The sequence below is a fragment of the Lutra lutra genome, chromosome 17 (genome assembly GCF_902655055.1).
Source record: "Lutra lutra chromosome 17, mLutLut1.2, whole genome shotgun sequence".
In the NCBI taxonomy this organism is placed as follows: Eukaryota; Metazoa; Chordata; class Mammalia; order Carnivora; family Mustelidae; genus Lutra; species Lutra lutra.
The window spans coordinates 43,573,754-43,589,479 of record NC_062294.1 but is presented as its reverse complement, the minus strand read 5'-3'; the positions used below and the strand labels follow the sequence as shown (position 1 = coordinate 43,589,479).

The 15,726-nt window shown below is 53.5% G+C and overlaps 3 protein-coding genes across 5 annotated transcripts; 2 read left to right on the top strand and 1 right to left on the bottom strand.

Moving 5' to 3' along the window:
* Positions 1–209: 209 nt before the first annotated feature.
* On the top strand, positions 210–3,900 carry TYROBP (transmembrane immune signaling adaptor TYROBP). Of its 2 annotated transcripts, none has more exons than XM_047709658.1 (5): positions 210–366; positions 751–777; positions 943–1,075; positions 1,259–1,307; positions 3,669–3,900. In XM_047709658.1, exons 1-5 carry the CDS (start codon positions 306–308, stop codon positions 3,732–3,734), a joined length of 336 nt encoding a protein of 111 aa, XP_047565614.1. In that variant the 5' UTR covers positions 210–305; the 3' UTR covers positions 3,735–3,900. The 2 variants fall into 2 exon arrangements, with proteins under 2 accessions (XP_047565614.1, XP_047565615.1); XM_047709659.1 differs by having other exon boundaries at positions 943–1,077; positions 1,264–1,307.
* A 139-nt stretch (positions 3,901–4,039) lies between these two features.
* Positions 4,040–8,491, bottom strand: HCST (hematopoietic cell signal transducer). Its single transcript, XM_047709672.1, has 5 exons — positions 8,333–8,491; positions 5,359–5,432; positions 4,999–5,022; positions 4,422–4,553; positions 4,040–4,190 (listed from the first exon to the last, which is right to left on the bottom strand). The coding sequence occupies exons 2-5, from the start codon at positions 5,399–5,401 to the stop codon at positions 4,150–4,152; spliced, it is 240 nt and encodes a 79-aa protein (XP_047565628.1). The 5' UTR covers positions 5,402–5,432; positions 8,333–8,491; the 3' UTR covers positions 4,040–4,149.
* On the top strand, positions 7,463–13,633 carry NFKBID (NFKB inhibitor delta). 2 transcript variants are annotated; one of them, XM_047709606.1, is made up of 12 exons: positions 7,463–7,612; positions 8,296–8,396; positions 8,609–8,669; positions 9,079–9,278; positions 9,514–9,704; positions 9,786–9,891; positions 10,007–10,153; positions 10,269–10,320; positions 10,415–10,563; positions 12,213–12,329; positions 12,662–12,826; positions 12,972–13,633. In XM_047709606.1, exons 4-12 carry the CDS (start codon positions 9,273–9,275, stop codon positions 13,023–13,025), a joined length of 987 nt encoding a protein of 328 aa, XP_047565562.1. In that variant the 5' UTR covers positions 7,463–7,612; positions 8,296–8,396; positions 8,609–8,669; positions 9,079–9,272; the 3' UTR covers positions 13,026–13,633. The 2 variants fall into 2 exon arrangements, with proteins under 2 accessions (XP_047565562.1, XP_047565561.1); XM_047709605.1 differs by lacking the exons at positions 7,463–7,612; positions 9,079–9,278 and having other exon boundaries at positions 7,619–8,396.
* Positions 13,634–15,726: the final 2,093 nt, after the last annotated feature.

The window sequence follows — 15,726 nt, the reverse complement described above, 5'->3', positions numbered from 1 at the left end:
CCAGCCAGGAAGAGGCAAAGGTGGCTTCAGTTATAGCTACTAACTTCCTGGTACACTGATGGCTGACCCCCGATTGGGCACATGGACCCTTTCCCCTTTTATGTCCAGTGGTTAGGGGCTACAGCATGGCCCCCTGGGGGTGTCTTGGCCTGATTCTTCCTGGGGTTATCTGTCTCTGTCCCTCCTCCTCTACTGTCCCCTCCTCCCTCCTGCCACCGCCCACCTCAGACTTCCTCCTTCACTTGGACGCAACACCACATCCCACTGGTCCTTGGACTCTGGTGTCCAGCAGTGTTGCCTGCGTCATGGGGGTCCTTGGACCTTCCACCAGGCTCCTGTTCCTGCCTCTCCTTCTGACTGTGGGTGGTGAGTTGGGGGCTATCACAGCTGCCTCCCTAGTCCCTGGGCTCAGCTTGGAGCAGAGCAGGGAGCAGGGTAGAGAGAGAACCAAAAAGGGAGATGGGGGAAAGCAGAGCCCCAGCCCCCCAAAACTTGTGGCTGTCTCCCGGGGCCTGAGACCCCAAGATGTGGCCTCTGGTAGCAGCGGGGGAGGGGACTCTACCAGTGTTGCAATAGGACAAGTCGGGGTAGAAGTAACACAGTCAGTGACCTTGACATTGGCCTACAGGTCCCACCAGACACGGCTTTCCACTCCTATCTCCTGGCTCTCGGGACCCATCCTCCCCAGCTTCTGCACCCACCCTCCAGTCACAACCCCCGCCTCAATTTACCTTCTTTTTCTCTCCTCAGGTTTCAGCTCTGTCCAGGCACAGGACGGTAGGCCTAGACTCTGTAGTCCTCCTCCCTACCTCCCAAAGAGCTCCCCATCTCTATCTGTTCCCTAAGCTCTCCAAACCTTCCGCTGTTGACCCCTCCTCCCCGTTCCCAGCCCCCAATGACAACCCCCAATGACAACCCCCAACCCCTGTCTCACATTCTCAGGATGCAACTGCTCTGTGGTGAGTCCCGGGGTGCTGGCGGGGATCGTGCTGGGGGACCTGGTGCTGACCCTCCTCATTGCCTTGGCTGTGTACTCCTTGGGCCGGCTCTTCCCTCGGGGGCGAGGGACTGTGGAGGGTGAGTGGCTGTGGAGGGTGAGTGGGGCTGGAGGGGATAGCCTGGGACCCTCTGAGGGAGGGGTAAGCTCCCAAGTCACAACCAGCCAAAGGGACAATGATGGAAGGGCTGATTTTGTAGCAGCAAAAGGATCCCAGTTCACCGCCTTAACTCTGCATTCTGCACTACTCCCCAACCCCCCAACAGTGACCAGGAAACAGCGCATCACCGAGACAGAGTCGCCTTATCAGGTGAGAAAACCCCGCTTTCTTCCTCACATCTCACTCCTACCCTGTGGGTGTCTGTCTTAAACACTTCCCCAGTCCTTCTAGAACCTAGACCCTAAAGCCAATTTCTCAGCAGCATTTCAAACCCTCAGAGACTCATGGAGAGCATTTGTCCAAAACTGCTTTCTTTTCTTTTCTTTTTTTTTTTTTTTTAAGATTTTATTTATTGGGGCGCCTGGGTGGCTCAGAGGGTTAAGCCTTTGCCTTCGGCTCAGGTCATGATCTCAGGGTCCTGGGATCAAGCCCTGCGTCAGGCTCTCTGCTCAGTGGGGAGCCTGCTTCCCCATCTCTCTCTGCCTGCCTCTCTGCCTACTTGTGATTTCTCTCTGTCAAATAAATAAATAAAATCTTAAAAAAAGACTACTTATAAGATTTTATTTATTTGACAGAGAGAGACACAGTGAGAGGGAACACAAGCACAGGGAGAGGGGATGGGAGAAGCGGGCCTCCCACAGAGCAGGGAGCCTGATGAGGAACTTGATCCCAGGACCCTGGGATCATGACCCGAGCTAAAGGCAGATGCCCAATGACTGAGCCACCCAAGCGCCCCCCAAAACTGCTTTCAATGATCAATCATGACCTTATGATCAGCTTAAAACGTGTGAGGAAATACAGGGAGGGCTTTACCTTCGCAAGGGCAAATGCAGGCCTTAGCGAGAAGGCAGGCACGGAATTGTTCGGGACAGGACGATTTCTGGGAGAAGCTCTAGAAAGGCAGAGGACATGATTCAGCCCTAATTTGGTAATCTGAAAAGAGAAGTTTTAGAATTTTTTGGAAGATCCTGTATCCCTTTGAGAAGCTGACGAAAGCGAGAGACTCCTCAGAAAAATCCACACAAAAATTTACGAAATTGTGAGTATAATCTAGGGGTGGTACAGGGATCTTGAAACCCTTCTTAAGAACCACCATGCAGGGGCACCTGGATGGCTTAGTGGGTTAAGCACCTGACTCTTGATTTTGGCTTAGGTCATGATCTTGGGGCTGTGGGATCTAGTCCTGGCTGGTTCTGTGCTCAGTGGGGAGTCTGCTTGGGATTCTCTCTCTCCCTCTCCCTCTGCCCCTCCCCTCCCACTCTTGCTCTCTGTCAAATAAATAAATCTTTATTTATTTTTTAAAGATTTTATTTATTTATTTGACAGACAGAGATCACAAGTAGGTGGAGAGGCAGGCAGAGAGAGAGAGGAGGAAGCAGGCTCCCCGCTGAGCAGAAAGCCTGATGTGGGGCTTGATCCCAGGACCCTGGAATCATGACCTGAGCCCATCCCAGGACCCTGGGATCATGACCTGAGCCGAAGGCAGAGGCTTTAACCCACTGAGCCACCCAGGTACCCCTAAATAAATCTTAAAAAAAAAAAAATTCTTCCCCTCCTCCCCCTCCTCCCCCTCCAGGTGTGCACACACATTCTCTCTCTCAAGAAAAAAACAACAAAACAAACAACCTCCAATCAGAGGTATCTTTCCATTGCTTGCCTCTTTATCAATGCCTTTCTCAACTCTTTAGGGGGTCAAGGGCTCCTGTGAGAATCTAATGGAGGCCAAACAGACCCCTTCCCATAAAGGTGCATACCCAGACCAGTCATTTGCATATGATTTCAGGGACTCAGTCTGAGGGCTGCCTCTTGGGGCCATTAGACCCCTCCTCCCAAAACTGTAAGCCTTGTTCTGTGAAATCTCTTACTTATTTACAGCCAGCTTTGCTTTGTGTCACTTGTGGATAAAAAGTCTCTTTGTAAAGCATAAGCCTCTTGAGTTTGGCTTTGTGAGGTCCAGAAGAATGAGGGAACTTTTCAGTCATCAGGGGCCATGAAATTTTAGGGCAAGACATTATTCCAATTTATTCATCCTTAGGTGGAATTTGTTGAGCCCCTACACAGCAACAGAGTTTACATCCTAGGAGATGGACCTGAAGAAAATTAAGAAATAAGATAATTTGAGGAGGAAATAACAACTGGTGTGACAGGGCCTGGAGTGTGTGTGTGGTGGGGAGAAGTTAGATGGCAAAATCAAGAAACACTTCTCTGAGGAAGTGACATGAGCTGAGACTTGAAGGGGGAGAAGGAACCATCCATGGGAATATCCAGGAAAGCGATGTTCGGGCAGAGAGAACAGCTTGTGCAAAGGCCCTGAGGCTGGTGTATAATGATGAGGCAGAGGAAACAGGGAAACACTAAATGCAGTTGATTAAAATCCAGATCTTTTCTATGGCTGCAAGGTTGAAGAGGCTGCTAGGAGCCGTATAGGCCACTGGGAGAAGGCTGAATTTTTTTTAAGTTTATTCAGTGGACCTTACACACTAACAGTACCCACCCTGTCCCTCCCATTAGGAGCTCCAAGGTCAGAGGTCAGATGTCTATAGTGACCTCAACACACAGAGGCCATATTACAAATGAGCCCACATTGCAGCAGTCAACAACCTGATGCCTGGATCCAGTCATTCCTGATGCCTCCCCAGCACCCTATTCCTACTCCCACCAAGATACAGATCCTCAGAGTGCCCTGCCTGAGGGGTCAGACTTCTTTCCACTACTGCCCCCAAATAAACATGGCACACAAAAACACTGTTGAGTTATTCCAGATCTCTCGGCTGAGGGGGCAGGGCTATGTGGGGTTCTGGGAGATCATGGACCCAGAAACAGCTAAGTGGGAGGGAGGCTTTGGGCACCCTGGGATTCTGTGAGGAAGAATCAGAACCAGAGGTAGTTCAATAGCTTTATTCCACCCTAAAGTGGGGAATGCATTTCCTGTGTGGTGGCATAGGAAGTGGGATGAGAGGGTCCAACATCAAAGGTCTCACTTACAGGGGGATCAGCCCCTGCTGGGCATGTTGATGTAGACTTTGTCATCTTCTGGGGGTGGGGGAGAGAAAGCATGAGGCCTGACCACCTACCGCCCACCCACATCCCCACCTTCCTGGGGACCCCCTGCCTCAGGGGTTTCCTCTGGAGTTCCCCCCTGCACCGCCCCCAGGGTTTCCCCAGCATCTCCTCTAGGGCTTCCCTGGGGGACCCCTCCCTGGGGACCCCCCCCCGCTCTAGGGACACCTCTCCCTCCGGGCCCCACCCTGTCTCTGCCCTCACCTAGGGTGGGCCGGTGGCGCGGGCAAGCACACGCAAACACGACTGCGATGATGAACAGCGACACCAGCGCGTCGGCGGCCATGAGCCCTGCCAGCACTGGCAGAGAGAGGGGCCCACATCCGGAACAGGAACCTGGAGGGTGGGGGCCGAGACAAGAAGGCGGTTGAGGGAGGTTCCAGACCCTCAGGGCTGCACTTGGGGCCAATGGGGCTGAGGAAGTCCCTGGGGGGAGGCAGGAGTGTCTGAGATACCCTGAGGTTGACTTGGGGATGAAAAGGGAGGTGGGGGCCTGGAGAGAAGCGGGGTGTGGGGTGGGGGGGATCCTAGCACAGAGAGACATACATGGTGCTTTGGGTATAGTGGGTACTCCCAAAGAAGGCTGGGGGGTGGCCGAGTCCTTGGGGCTTCATTTTGGTGATGAGGGCAGTGAGATGGGGACCTAGAGAGGACTGTAGATCCCCTGCGGGTTCTGATTTGGGGGTGAGAGGGGAGCTGGTGACCTAGACAGGATCCTCAGGGCACACTTCAGGGATGAAAGCAGTACCATGGCACAAGGGAAGGGGTACTAATTTCTCACCTGGGGTCATCAGAGTGGCAGCCACTGTGAAAAGAGAGGGAAAGTGGATTAGCAGGGAGAGGTGGTGTCCTGAGAAATAACCTCCATTTGGGAGAGAGCAAATGAGAAAGAGGCCAGAGAGACAGAAAATCAGAAGTGGAAGTAGAGACAGACCCAGCAGTGAGAAGGCGAGATCAACAGGCTCCAGACTCAGCTTCTCTCCCACAAAGAACCAGGCTCTGCAGCCAAAACGGATCTCCAGGGAGGAAGGGGTCCTAGGAGGATGTGCCCTCAGCACTCCTCACTTCAGAGGCCGCCCAAGCCACCCCTCTCATAGGGACTCTGCCTGCCACTCCTCCCCCCATAACCACTTTTGCTCACCTGGGAGCAAAAGAAGGAGCAGGATGACACCTGAAGGGGCCATGGTGGGCAAAAGGCTTTGGTCCAGAGAAGTCCTGAGGAACAGTGGGGGAGTAAAGAAGCAGAATAGCGGATGTCACCCTGCTGGTGGCAATGTCACCTGCTTCCTGTGTGAGGGTGTGGGAGGGCAAGAAGTAAAAAGTGGGTCCCTGTGACTGCCTTTGGGGATGAACTGGGGGTAGGGTCAGAGCCCAGGGAGGCTCCTATGATCGTCCAGGCAGGAGAGGACGGATGGCCCGGGTTGTGGGCATTGAGGAGATTCTGGGGATATTTTGGAGGTGGAACCAACAAAACTTGCTGGTCATGTATGTATGGGTGTGTATGAGAGAGAGGGATTCAGGATGACCAAAGCTTCTGGACTAAGCTACTGGAAAGACGGAGCATTCCTTGACAGAGATGGAGTAGGAGGGGAGAGTAGATTTAGAGGAAAGTGCCAAAGTCTGGGGACACCGAGTTGGAAATGCCTCCTAGATCTCCCTGCAGCACTGAATGACCACAGCTGCATCTGTGAATTCAGGGATAAGTTTCTGGCCTGAGATGTAAATTTTTGGGTTGATGGCTTATGAATGAATAAAGCCACGGGACTGGATGAGATCACCCAGGAAGTGAGTTCAGACAGAGGAGTGCCCCTGGCCCCCAAGAATGGGTGAAGAGGTGGAAACAGCTCAGGAAACTGGGAAGGAACAGTATGTGAGGGAGGAGAATCAGGACAGCCCAAGTCTTGAAAGTCTGGGAGAAATGATTAACATGGCCACCGAGATGGGAACTGAGAACGAGCCTCCCCTGGGAATGTCAGTTGGCTTGAGGGCTGGGAATTCCTGTCCGCTTAGTTCACAGCTATACCACGGCCCCCAGCAAAGGGCCTCTCTTGAAGTAATAAATAATCTTTAATGACGAATGAATAAATGAGAACTGACCTCTGAACAAGGTGATGTGGGGAAAGGGAGAAATTTGAGTCTACCGATGTCACTCTTACCTACAAACCTTCCTTCCCTTGGGACTAGGAGTCCCGAATCCCAGCCTCCTCTTACCCTGGGACTCGGGAATACTATTCCCTTCCAGCCCAGGCTCCAGAAATCAAAGCCTCCCCTTCCAACCCAAGCACCCAAAATCAAAGCCTCCGGTACCCCCTTGGACAGAGACCCAGAAGTCCAGGCCCCCAGTGCCCTCCTCCTTCAGGTGTCGGCAATCCCTGGCCGCTTCACCCTCAGACCAAAGATGGGGGCCCCCAGCTCCTTCTTTCCAGGTAGGAGGCTCCGGAGTCAGGCCCTCAACGTCAGCCCCGCCCATTCAGAGACTGGGCTAGATCAAGCGCGACACGGGGACTCCCGGGTCTGTGGGAGGGGCCCTGCCCTTGACTGGGCGGTGCCAAGAAGTCCAGTTTAAAAACTCGCGGGGAACAGGCCCTAGATCGGGGACCCGGCGGCGGCTCCGCGGGGGAAGAGCGAGGCTGGCGCAGCGCCGAGGCCGCGGCCCTGGGGGCCCGCAATCCGCGCCACGGAATCCGCGAGGTAATGGAGGGGGTGGGGAGGAAGGAGAAGCACGCTCGGCCCCTTGGGAGAGCGAGGGCTGGGAGTCCGGCTCTCACGAACCTGCGGGACTGAGCTGGAGCATTAAGACTGGGTGCTGGGAGTGAGCGTACTCGGTGTTTGAAGGGGGTAGGGGTCCGGGGCTTATGGTGGTGATGGAGGAGCGGCTGGGATTCTGGGATCCTGGGTGGGTAAGGAACCGGGGATTCGGAATTCTGGGTCGGGGGGTGGGGTGAAAGGGCTGGGAGCCCCGACCCCTGGGTACTGTGGGAGGAGGGGGCTAGCGGCCCGGTCTGATAGCTCTAGAAAGGAGCTAGACGGAGTCCTGGGGGCGTGGTTGTTTAAAAAATCAGCCGCGAGTCGGTGTGAGTAAGGAGGCGCCCTGCCGTAGGGGGCCCACGCTGGCCTTGACCCTGCCCGGGCCCCGGGAATTCCCGAGTCGCCACCCACCCCGGGTCCCCGGGTGGAGCAGGAATTCCCCACGTGCGGGGATTCCGAGCGCTCCACGCCTGACCGCGCGCGCCGCCTCTGAGCGGGACACCTGCGGCGCGCCGCCGAGAGAGGAAGGGGTGGATGGAAGATTCCCTTGCGTGAGCGCCGTGACGTCAGCACGTCGTGTCTGGGCTGTTTCCGAGTCCGCCCTCCCCCGCTTAACCCTTCCTCTGCTGGAACCCGGGCTTGGAAGGGTGAGGGTTGAGGGTCCGGACTTCCGGGGTGGTGCGGACCAGGCTTCTGGAACGTGGGACTCCCAGGTGCAAGGGAGGGCGAGGCTGAGGGCCCGGACTCCTGGGTCCTGGGGAAAGGGGTGTTAGGCGCTCGGAGTTCCGCAGAATGGGGCCTGGACTCTTAGGTCTGAAGAGGGGATGGGGTCTGGACTTCCGATCCCCGACGAGCTAGAGGGCTATTGATTCGTCCTTCTTTGGGGAGAGGGCCCGGGGACTCGGACGCCTGTTTTCCCGGGAAGTGTGTCGAGGACAGAGAGGTGTTGGGAACCTGAATGTGCAAGTCTCCTGGGAGTGATTCCCAGCGACCCCCAAGACCTCGGGACTGGGAGATCTGGGGGCTGGGATTTTTCACGGAAGGTGTGGGGTGGTGCTGCAGAGGAGCGCCCTCCTCAGTTTCCGCGACGCTGGTGGAAAGTTGGGTCAGAGGGGAAAGTGCGGAGCAAAGGGAAGGAAACCGCGGAGGCGGAAGCTGCACCTGAAAGCTAAGATTGGCTTTGGAGTTCTCAGGCGTCAGTCAGTGTGCCAGTTTTTCCGCGCAGGAGGGTGAGGGAGGGTGCCCGAGTCCACTCCCCCGCGTAGTTGGGTGACTTAAGGAACTCTGATTTCTTCCCTCCCCTCTCCTTCTGCTCCCGCCTCCCCCGCAGTGAGCCGGAGTGAACGCAGCCACTGCCCATCACAGACCGTGAAGAAGCTCCTAGAAGAACAGAGGCGCCGTCAGCAGCAGCCTGACGCTGGTGGGGCACCGGTAAGGCCCACGAAGCCCTCTAAACTGTAACTCGTGAGGCCATGTCCTGTTGGGCAGACACTTGATGGCTTGTGAGCCCTTGACCCTCGGAGCAGATCAGAGGTGTAGTCCTGACTTAGAGGCGCTGTGGGCGGGGCATGGATGCTGAGGGATCTGTCCCATAAATTACCCTTTGTTCCTTTTTTTGTTTTGTTTTGTTTATCCCTCTACAGGGACAGTTTCCATCTCCCCTGGCCCAGTCCCTGAACTCATCTGTGCATGAGAGTGAGGCTGGTAAGTCTGGAAACTCACCTGGTTCCCTCAGCTCACCTCCCCAACTTTCTTCAGGGACTCAAACATTCCAAATCTTAGAACTTTGGGGAACTTGGGAGTCAGACCCTCTTTCTTGCTGGGACCCGGTAGCAGTTTGATCGCCCAGATTCTCTGGAGCCCATGGGTCTATGTACACAGTCCTTCAGTGTTCGAGGGGCCCAGGCTCCCAGCCTTTTGCACCTCCCGGAGTCTAAGCCCTCAGCCCTCTGAGTCCCAGCTCTTTGGTGTCCCACAAGTACTAGCTCTCAGGACCCTGGGAGATTCCAGGCCCTCACCCCCGTCCTCCAGCCTTGGTCATGACTTCCCCAACCCTGGTAACCAGGCCTGCCCCTGCTCCTCCTCTCACACACAGGCCATTCTCGCTTCCCAGTACACCAAGAGACTGTGGGTTCTGGACTTGGCAGCCTGGCTCCCACCACGGGCTTTCCAGACTGGGACCCCAACACGCATGCTGCCTACACAGACAGCCCCTACTCTTACCCTGCTTCTGCTGCTGAAGGCTTCCCGACTCCTGACTTCTACCCACCCTCCGACTCAGGGCGGCAGTGTCCATTTTCTGTGGGGATGGAGGTGAGATACAGAGTGGAACAGGATGCTGAAGGGCCCCTAAAATTCCCAGTTGCCCTTGTGCTAGATTAAGAGCCTGTTCTTCACATGGGCAAAACTGAGGCCCCAAAGTCCAAGGTCACTCGGTACAGATGGGGCACCCAGCCACCCTACCTGGCGCTCTGTGTGTGTGTATGTATATATGTTAGGAAAAGGAGTTCTCAGCTGACTGGCTCTGCCCACCATGTGTATCCTTCAGGACCCTCTGGATACCCGGCTGTATGGAGAACCTTCCCTGCCACAGGCAGGATCCTGGAGAGGTTCTGGACTCCCCTTAGGACCCCCACAGTTGCCCCCCATGGCCACCGGACCATCCCTGGACACAGCCCGTGCTCACATGCTGGCTCTGGGGCCACAGCAGCTGCTGGCCCAGGATGAGGAGGGAGACACGTGAGTATGGGGATTGCAGTCTGCCTGTTCCTGGCTTAGCCGGGGTTCTGCGCTCACTGCCTGTCCTCTACCTGTCCTCAGGCTCCTGCACCTGTTTGCGGCTCGGGGGCTACGCTGGGCAGCGTATGCTGCAGCTGAGATGCTCCAAGTGTATAGACATCTGGACATTCGTGAGCATAAGGGCAAGGTGAGGGCCAGGGGCCCAGGCTGCTGGATTTGAAGGCAGGAGGTCTGGGGGCCTGGATTATTGGTTTTTCAGAGGGGAGGAGACCAGGGGCCCAGACTGACCTTATTTCCTGCAGACCCCTCTCCTGGTGGCTGCTGCCGCCAACCAGCCCCTGATTGTGGAGGACCTGCTGAACCTTGGAGCAGAGCCCAATGCCACTGATCATCAGGGACGTTCTGTCTTGCATGTGGCTGCTACCTATGGGCTCCCAGGAGTCCTCTCGGTATGACCAGTGGGCCGGTGGGGAGAAGGGGTTGGACTGGTTGTTCAGATCCTGGCTTCCAGGGCTAGGAGGCCTGGGGAGACTCGACTCCAGCACTGTGCCTTCTCCTCCCCAGGCCGTGATTAACTCGGGGGTTCAGGTTGACCTAGAAGCCAGAGACTTCGAGGGTAAGCTGGGTGGTGGGCAGGGAGGGTGTGGCAGGTGGGGCTGGGGTAGGGTGGTTGCCTCGGATGCAGAGCCCTCACCACCTCTATCCTGCAGGCCTCACCCCTCTCCACACAGCCATCCTGGCCCTCAACATGGCTATGCACCCACCTGACCTATGTTCCCGGGTGCTGAGCACCCAGGCCCGAGACAGGCTGGCTTGTGTCCAGATGTTGCTGCACATGGGTGCTGATCACACCAGCCAGGTGAGCTGGGCAGTGGGCAGCCGGCCCCTAGAAGGGTGTGTGGGATGGGGCACCTGGACGTCCAGGGCATTCAGACAAATTGACTTTGCCTCCTACCAGCCATGTGAACTTGAGCACATGGCTATGTTTCCCAGGGCCCCAGAGAAGAAGATCACTGATCTTAGGTTGTACTTATTATTCAGGCATCGAGTGTCATGGATTAGCTAATCGAATCCTCACCGACCCCCTTTGACAAGTGCGCTGTTATTACTTTTACCTCTTTACTCATAAAGAAACTGAGGCATAGGAGTCAAAAATCTTAGAGCTTGTAAGAGTCAGAGAGGGGATTAGAATCAGGTAGCCTCATGCCAGAGAACACAGACTCTCTCACTCTCCTCTCTCTCAAAAAAATAAATAAAATCTTTAAAAAAAAAAAAAAAAGAATTTTGAACACAGATAAAATATAGAAAATAGTAGATTCACAAAAAATTATGTCTTTTAAGTGAAGAACTCTTTTAACCTCAATACCATCATTTCACCTTAAAAAAAATTTAAACTCATAATATCAAGTATCCTGGCTGAGTTCAAATTTCTGATTGACTCTAAAGTGATATACATTGTTTGTTTTTTAAGGTTTTTTTTTATTTGTTTATTTGACAGACAGAGATCACAAGTAGGCAGAGAGGCAGGCAGAGAGAGAGGGGGAAGTAGGCTCCCCTCCAAGCAGAGAGCCCAATACAGGGCTCTTTCCCAGGACCCTGGGATCACGAACCAAGCCAAAGGCAGAGGCCTTAACCCACTGAGCCACCCAGGGGCCCCTTTTATGTTTTTTTTTTAAAAGATTTTATTTATTTATTTGACAGATAGAGATCACAAGTAGGCAGAAAGGCAGGCAGAGAGAGAGGGGGAAGCAGGCTCCCAAGACCCTGGGATCATGACCTAAGCCGAAGGCAGAGGCTTAACCCACTGAGCCACCCAGGTGCCCCTACATTGTTTTTTTATTAAAAAAAAAAGAAAAAAAAAACTCAGACCCAAATAAAGCCCTCATATTGCCATTGTAAGACTTTTAAAATTGTTCCTAATTTAGAGCTTTCCCCTTTCCATCTTCTGGTCTCCTCTTCATTATCTATTTGGTGAGCCAGCTAGGTTGTTTTGTCTTATAGAAACACAGCATATTTTTAATGAGGGCACATAATAAGGTCTCATTGTGGAAAATATCTTTATTTGCTCCAAAATATGAAGAGAACAACTCAATATGGAAGTATGTATGGGTTTGTTGAGTCCCCTGATTAATGCTGTTCAAGTCCCATCCTTATAGATCAAGTACAGTCCGTGTGGGATGTGGGTACATTTTACCATGCCTAATGGAATGTGGGGTGGCCAGGGCAGCTGCAAGTGCAGAGTGCCTTTGGAGGATTAGGTAAGAGCCTTCTTCTCAAAGACACTTGGGCTGGAAAACTGTCAAAAGAAACATAGTTCTGTGATGCAAAGGATGCGAATGGCATCCCCTTAAAGGTAATAGTCTTGTATAGTGCACAACATAGATAACTGTGTAAGGAACCCCTGGGTGCTTGCAAAGGAGAGACAAGGTGTCTAAAGGCTCTTGGATTCCATGGGAGGGGCTCTGGGTGTGAGAATTGGCCTGACCTCCGCCGTTCCTTTCTCTACAGGAGATCAAGAGCAATAAGACAGTTCTGCATCTGGCTGTGCAGGCCGCCAATCCTACCCTGGTTCAGCTGCTGCTTGAGTTGCCTCGGGGAGACTTGCGGGCCTTTGTCAACATGAAGGTGGGGACCTAGGTTGGAATGGGCAATTATGTGAGATGTGACGGAGAAGAGCGGGGGGCTTGGAGAGGCCTGTGGGCTGTGGCAGTGGCAGGGACAACGTAGAGAACCCAGGTGGGGACCGGATAGGATGTGGATGGCTGTAGATTGCAGGAATGTATGGGACATAGACCGAGGGGTGTGTGGAATGTGACTGTGGAGGGGATTCCGGGATGTGAGTAGGGGCACATGGAATACGGCTGGGAAGGCAGCAGTGTTGGACTCTGGAGTGTACTGTGGAAGGCCCAGGCCAGCTGAGTCTGGATCTTTATCAGCCCTCCCCTCACTGTCCCCAGGCCCATGGGAACACAGCCCTCCACATGGCGGCTGCCCTGCCCCCTGGACCACCCCAGGAGGCCATCGTGCGGCGCCTGCTGGCAGCTGGGGCGGATCCAACATTGCGAAACCTGGAGAACGAGCAGCCTGTCCACCTGCTGCGGCCTGGGCCCGGCCCCGAGGGGGTGAGTGCTGAGCCCACCCTGACCCCAGAGTGTCCCGTGACCTAACGGGCTGAACCCCTGACCCTACCCACTCAGGACTTTAGAGGGTCTGTGGCCCTGGCCTCTCTTTCTAGCCTCCCTGACTTCTCCCCTTTCTTGTCCGCAGCTCCGACAGCTGTTGAAGAGGAGCCGTGTGGCACCCCCAGGCCTGTCCTCTTAGGACTCAAACCCAGAACCTGGACTGATTTTCCAGTCCCCACCGTCCTGTGGGACAGCCAGCGTATGCTAATGTTGCAAATCCATGATAATGTATGTGGAATGTCCTGCCATCAGGGTCTTACATTAAAACCCCAAAATGGCTGCCCGGGGGGGTAAACGATCCCCAATATTTGGGGTGGTGTAATACCCCTCCCCTACCCACAAGGAGCCCTCTTGATGATTTCTGTGAAATCGAGGCCCCTTGATTGTTTCTGTGAAACACCCTAGACCCCTAACCCTTCCTCCATTGGGATCTTCTGGGACCCCCTCCCCTACTCAAGTTCAGTTCAACTCACCTAGAATCCCAGATGTGATTTCCCTACACAGTACTTGGGGTACCCCCAGAATAGCTCCCACTGTCATCTGGTAGAGTTCCTGAGATGACTCCCCAAACCCACACCATTCAGGTCCTTACCCCTGAGACATAGGAAGGACTCTTCCTAGATTGGAGTTCCCTAGGTCCTGTGCTTTCTAATTCAGAACTCAACTGGCAAGGCCCCTATCCCAGATCTCCGCATTTCCGGTGAATCCCTCCCCTATTTGAAATGCCTTATTAAACTCAGTTTGGACTGCGCTGTCATTGTCTTAATCTCTGGGGGCATTGGTGCAGGGGAGCGGCCGTGGTGCTTGGCTGAGGAGGCATGTTTGGATGACTGTGTGGGTGGGGTATGTAGCAGACTGTGGGTGCCAAGTCTGCATCCTTCACCCCGTTAGTACCTGGTGGTCTGACTGCCTGTCGATATCGTGAGACCACTGGTGTCTGCTCTACCCTGGGTATGAACCAGGTAGCCTTAAGTGCCAACAAGTTGATGCCCTTTCCCGTCTAACAGCCCTCAAACCAGAGACTGAAAGGAGATGGTATAGAAGGACTCCAGGTCCCTCACCTCTCTGTGAGGGTAAATGTGGAAGTGTGTGTTCTACACATGCTCTCAGAATTCCCCAACAGAATTAAGCTTCAGTTCCCCGTACTGGTTCTGGCTTGATGACATCCTTTCCTGACTGCTTTCCCTTTTCTGTGTCCTTTCCCACCTCCCCTACCAATAGATTGTCCTCAAACCCTGCTTCTGGAGAGACCCAAACTAAGAAGACCTCCCAATGCCCCTTTCTCATAACTGCCCCACAGTCTCTGCTCTGGACTTCATCCCACTCTTATCACCAAAAGAGCCCCACTGAAAGCCCTCTGACTCATCTTAACCCCTCACTGCTCAGAGCCTCTCATAGACAACAAACAAGCCTACTTGGGGGCATGTACCCATGTCTCCATCCCAAAAGTAAAGGCTTGAAACAACCATCACTATTCGCTAATGATCCTACAGTCTGGGCTGGGCTCAACTAGACAGTCCTGCTTTGGTCACTCATGCAGCTGCAGTCAGCTAGGCCTGTTTGGGCTGGGCAACTTCGCTCACATGTCTGACAGCTTAGCTGGGACCACTGGGAGTGGGCCAAGCACCCTTTCCTCCATGTGGTCTCTCCAGGAGCGTGGGTGGTTCCAAGAGGAAGTGTTCTAAGAGAATACGTACTTGCTTGCCTCACACTTGTTGACATCACATTGGTCAAAGTCATTTACATGGCCAAGCCCAGAATCTGGGGAGGGAGCACTACTCCAGGGCTTGAATATTGGGAGGCGTAGTTTCCGGAGCCCCCTGTGTTAGTCTTCCACATCAGCAGCCCTGTACCAGCATGCACTGCTCTTCTGAGGATGCACATTGTGGCAGCAGACCTGTGAAGAATTCATAGGAATGTTATTCCATAGATTCTAAGAACTTAACTGGAAAGCATCTTATAGTCATTATAGGGCATAGTTTAATTTCTGTATTTCTTCCTTTGCATAAAGGTATTTTATCTATCTAGCTATCTATACACCTATCTGTCTTAGTTTGTGAGTGGGGAGCGGGGCAGAGGGGGAGGGAGAGGGACGAGCACACTCTGTGCTGAGTGTGGAGCCCAACATGGGGCTCCATCCCAGGACTCACGATCACATCCTTAGCTAAAACCAAAAATTGGATACTCTAAGAACTGAGCCACCCAGGCACCCCCATAAGGATATTTCTTATCATTGATGGTATCTTAGAGCCTACTGACATATAAGATGTATATATATAAAAAAAAGATGTATATCCCAAGATGTATCAACACATGCACACACATATTAAAAATGAGAGAATGATAAAATGTCTCTAAGAAACTGTATTATTAAAATAAAAATGAACAAATTCTTTTCTTTTTTTTTTTTTAAAGATTTTATTTATCCATTTGACAGAGAGAGATCACAAGTAGGCGAAGAGGCAGGGAGAGAGAGTGAGAGGGAAGCAGGCTCCCCGCCGAGCAGAGAGCCCGATGCGGGGCTCGATCCCAGGACCCTGGGATCACGACCCGAACCGAAGGCAGCGGCTCAACCCACTGAGCCACCCAGGCGCCCCTGAACAAATTGTTTTCAATGGGGAAAAAAAGGGCAGCTTAATGGCACAAGAACATCAAATGAACAATAGCAACCCCCGCTGGAATTCCAGTAATAAGTCTTTTTAAACTAATTACCCTAAGTATCACCGTTAATATGTAAACATTAGTAAGGAATCACACGCTGAGCATACTAAGCAAAATGGCCTTTCGCTTCCTGTCCCACGGGCTTGGAGCTCCTTATTCAGTTAGCCTGTTGATCACCC

Coding starts and splice junctions, on each gene's coding strand:
- TYROBP (XM_047709658.1), top strand. CDS start 306: ATGGGGGTCCTTGGACCTTCCACCAGGCTCCTGTTCCTGCCTCTCCTT. Junction 367..750: donor TCTCCTTCTGACTGTGGGTG/GTGAGTTGGGGG, acceptor TTCTCTCCTCAG/GTTTCAGCTCTGTCCAGGCA. Junction 1,308..3,668: donor AGACAGAGTCGCCTTATCAG/GTGAGAAAACCC, acceptor CCCTCCCATTAG/GAGCTCCAAGGTCAGAGGTC.
- HCST (XM_047709672.1), bottom strand. CDS start 5,401: ATGGCCCCTTCAGGTGTCATCCTGCTCCTTCTTTTGCTCCCAG. Junction 4,554..4,998: donor TGCCACTCTGATGACCCCAG/GTGAGAAATTAG, acceptor CCCACCCTCCAG/GTTCCTGTTCCGGATGTGGG. Junction 4,191..4,421: donor GCGCCACCGGCCCACCCTAG/GTGAGGGCAGAG, acceptor CCCCACCCCCAG/AAGATGACAAAGTCTACATC.
- NFKBID (XM_047709605.1), top strand. Junction 9,705..9,785: donor CAGGATGAGGAGGGAGACAC/GTGAGTATGGGG, acceptor ACCTGTCCTCAG/GCTCCTGCACCTGTTTGCGG. Junction 12,827..12,971: donor CTGGGCCCGGCCCCGAGGGG/GTGAGTGCTGAG, acceptor TCTTGTCCGCAG/CTCCGACAGCTGTTGAAGAG.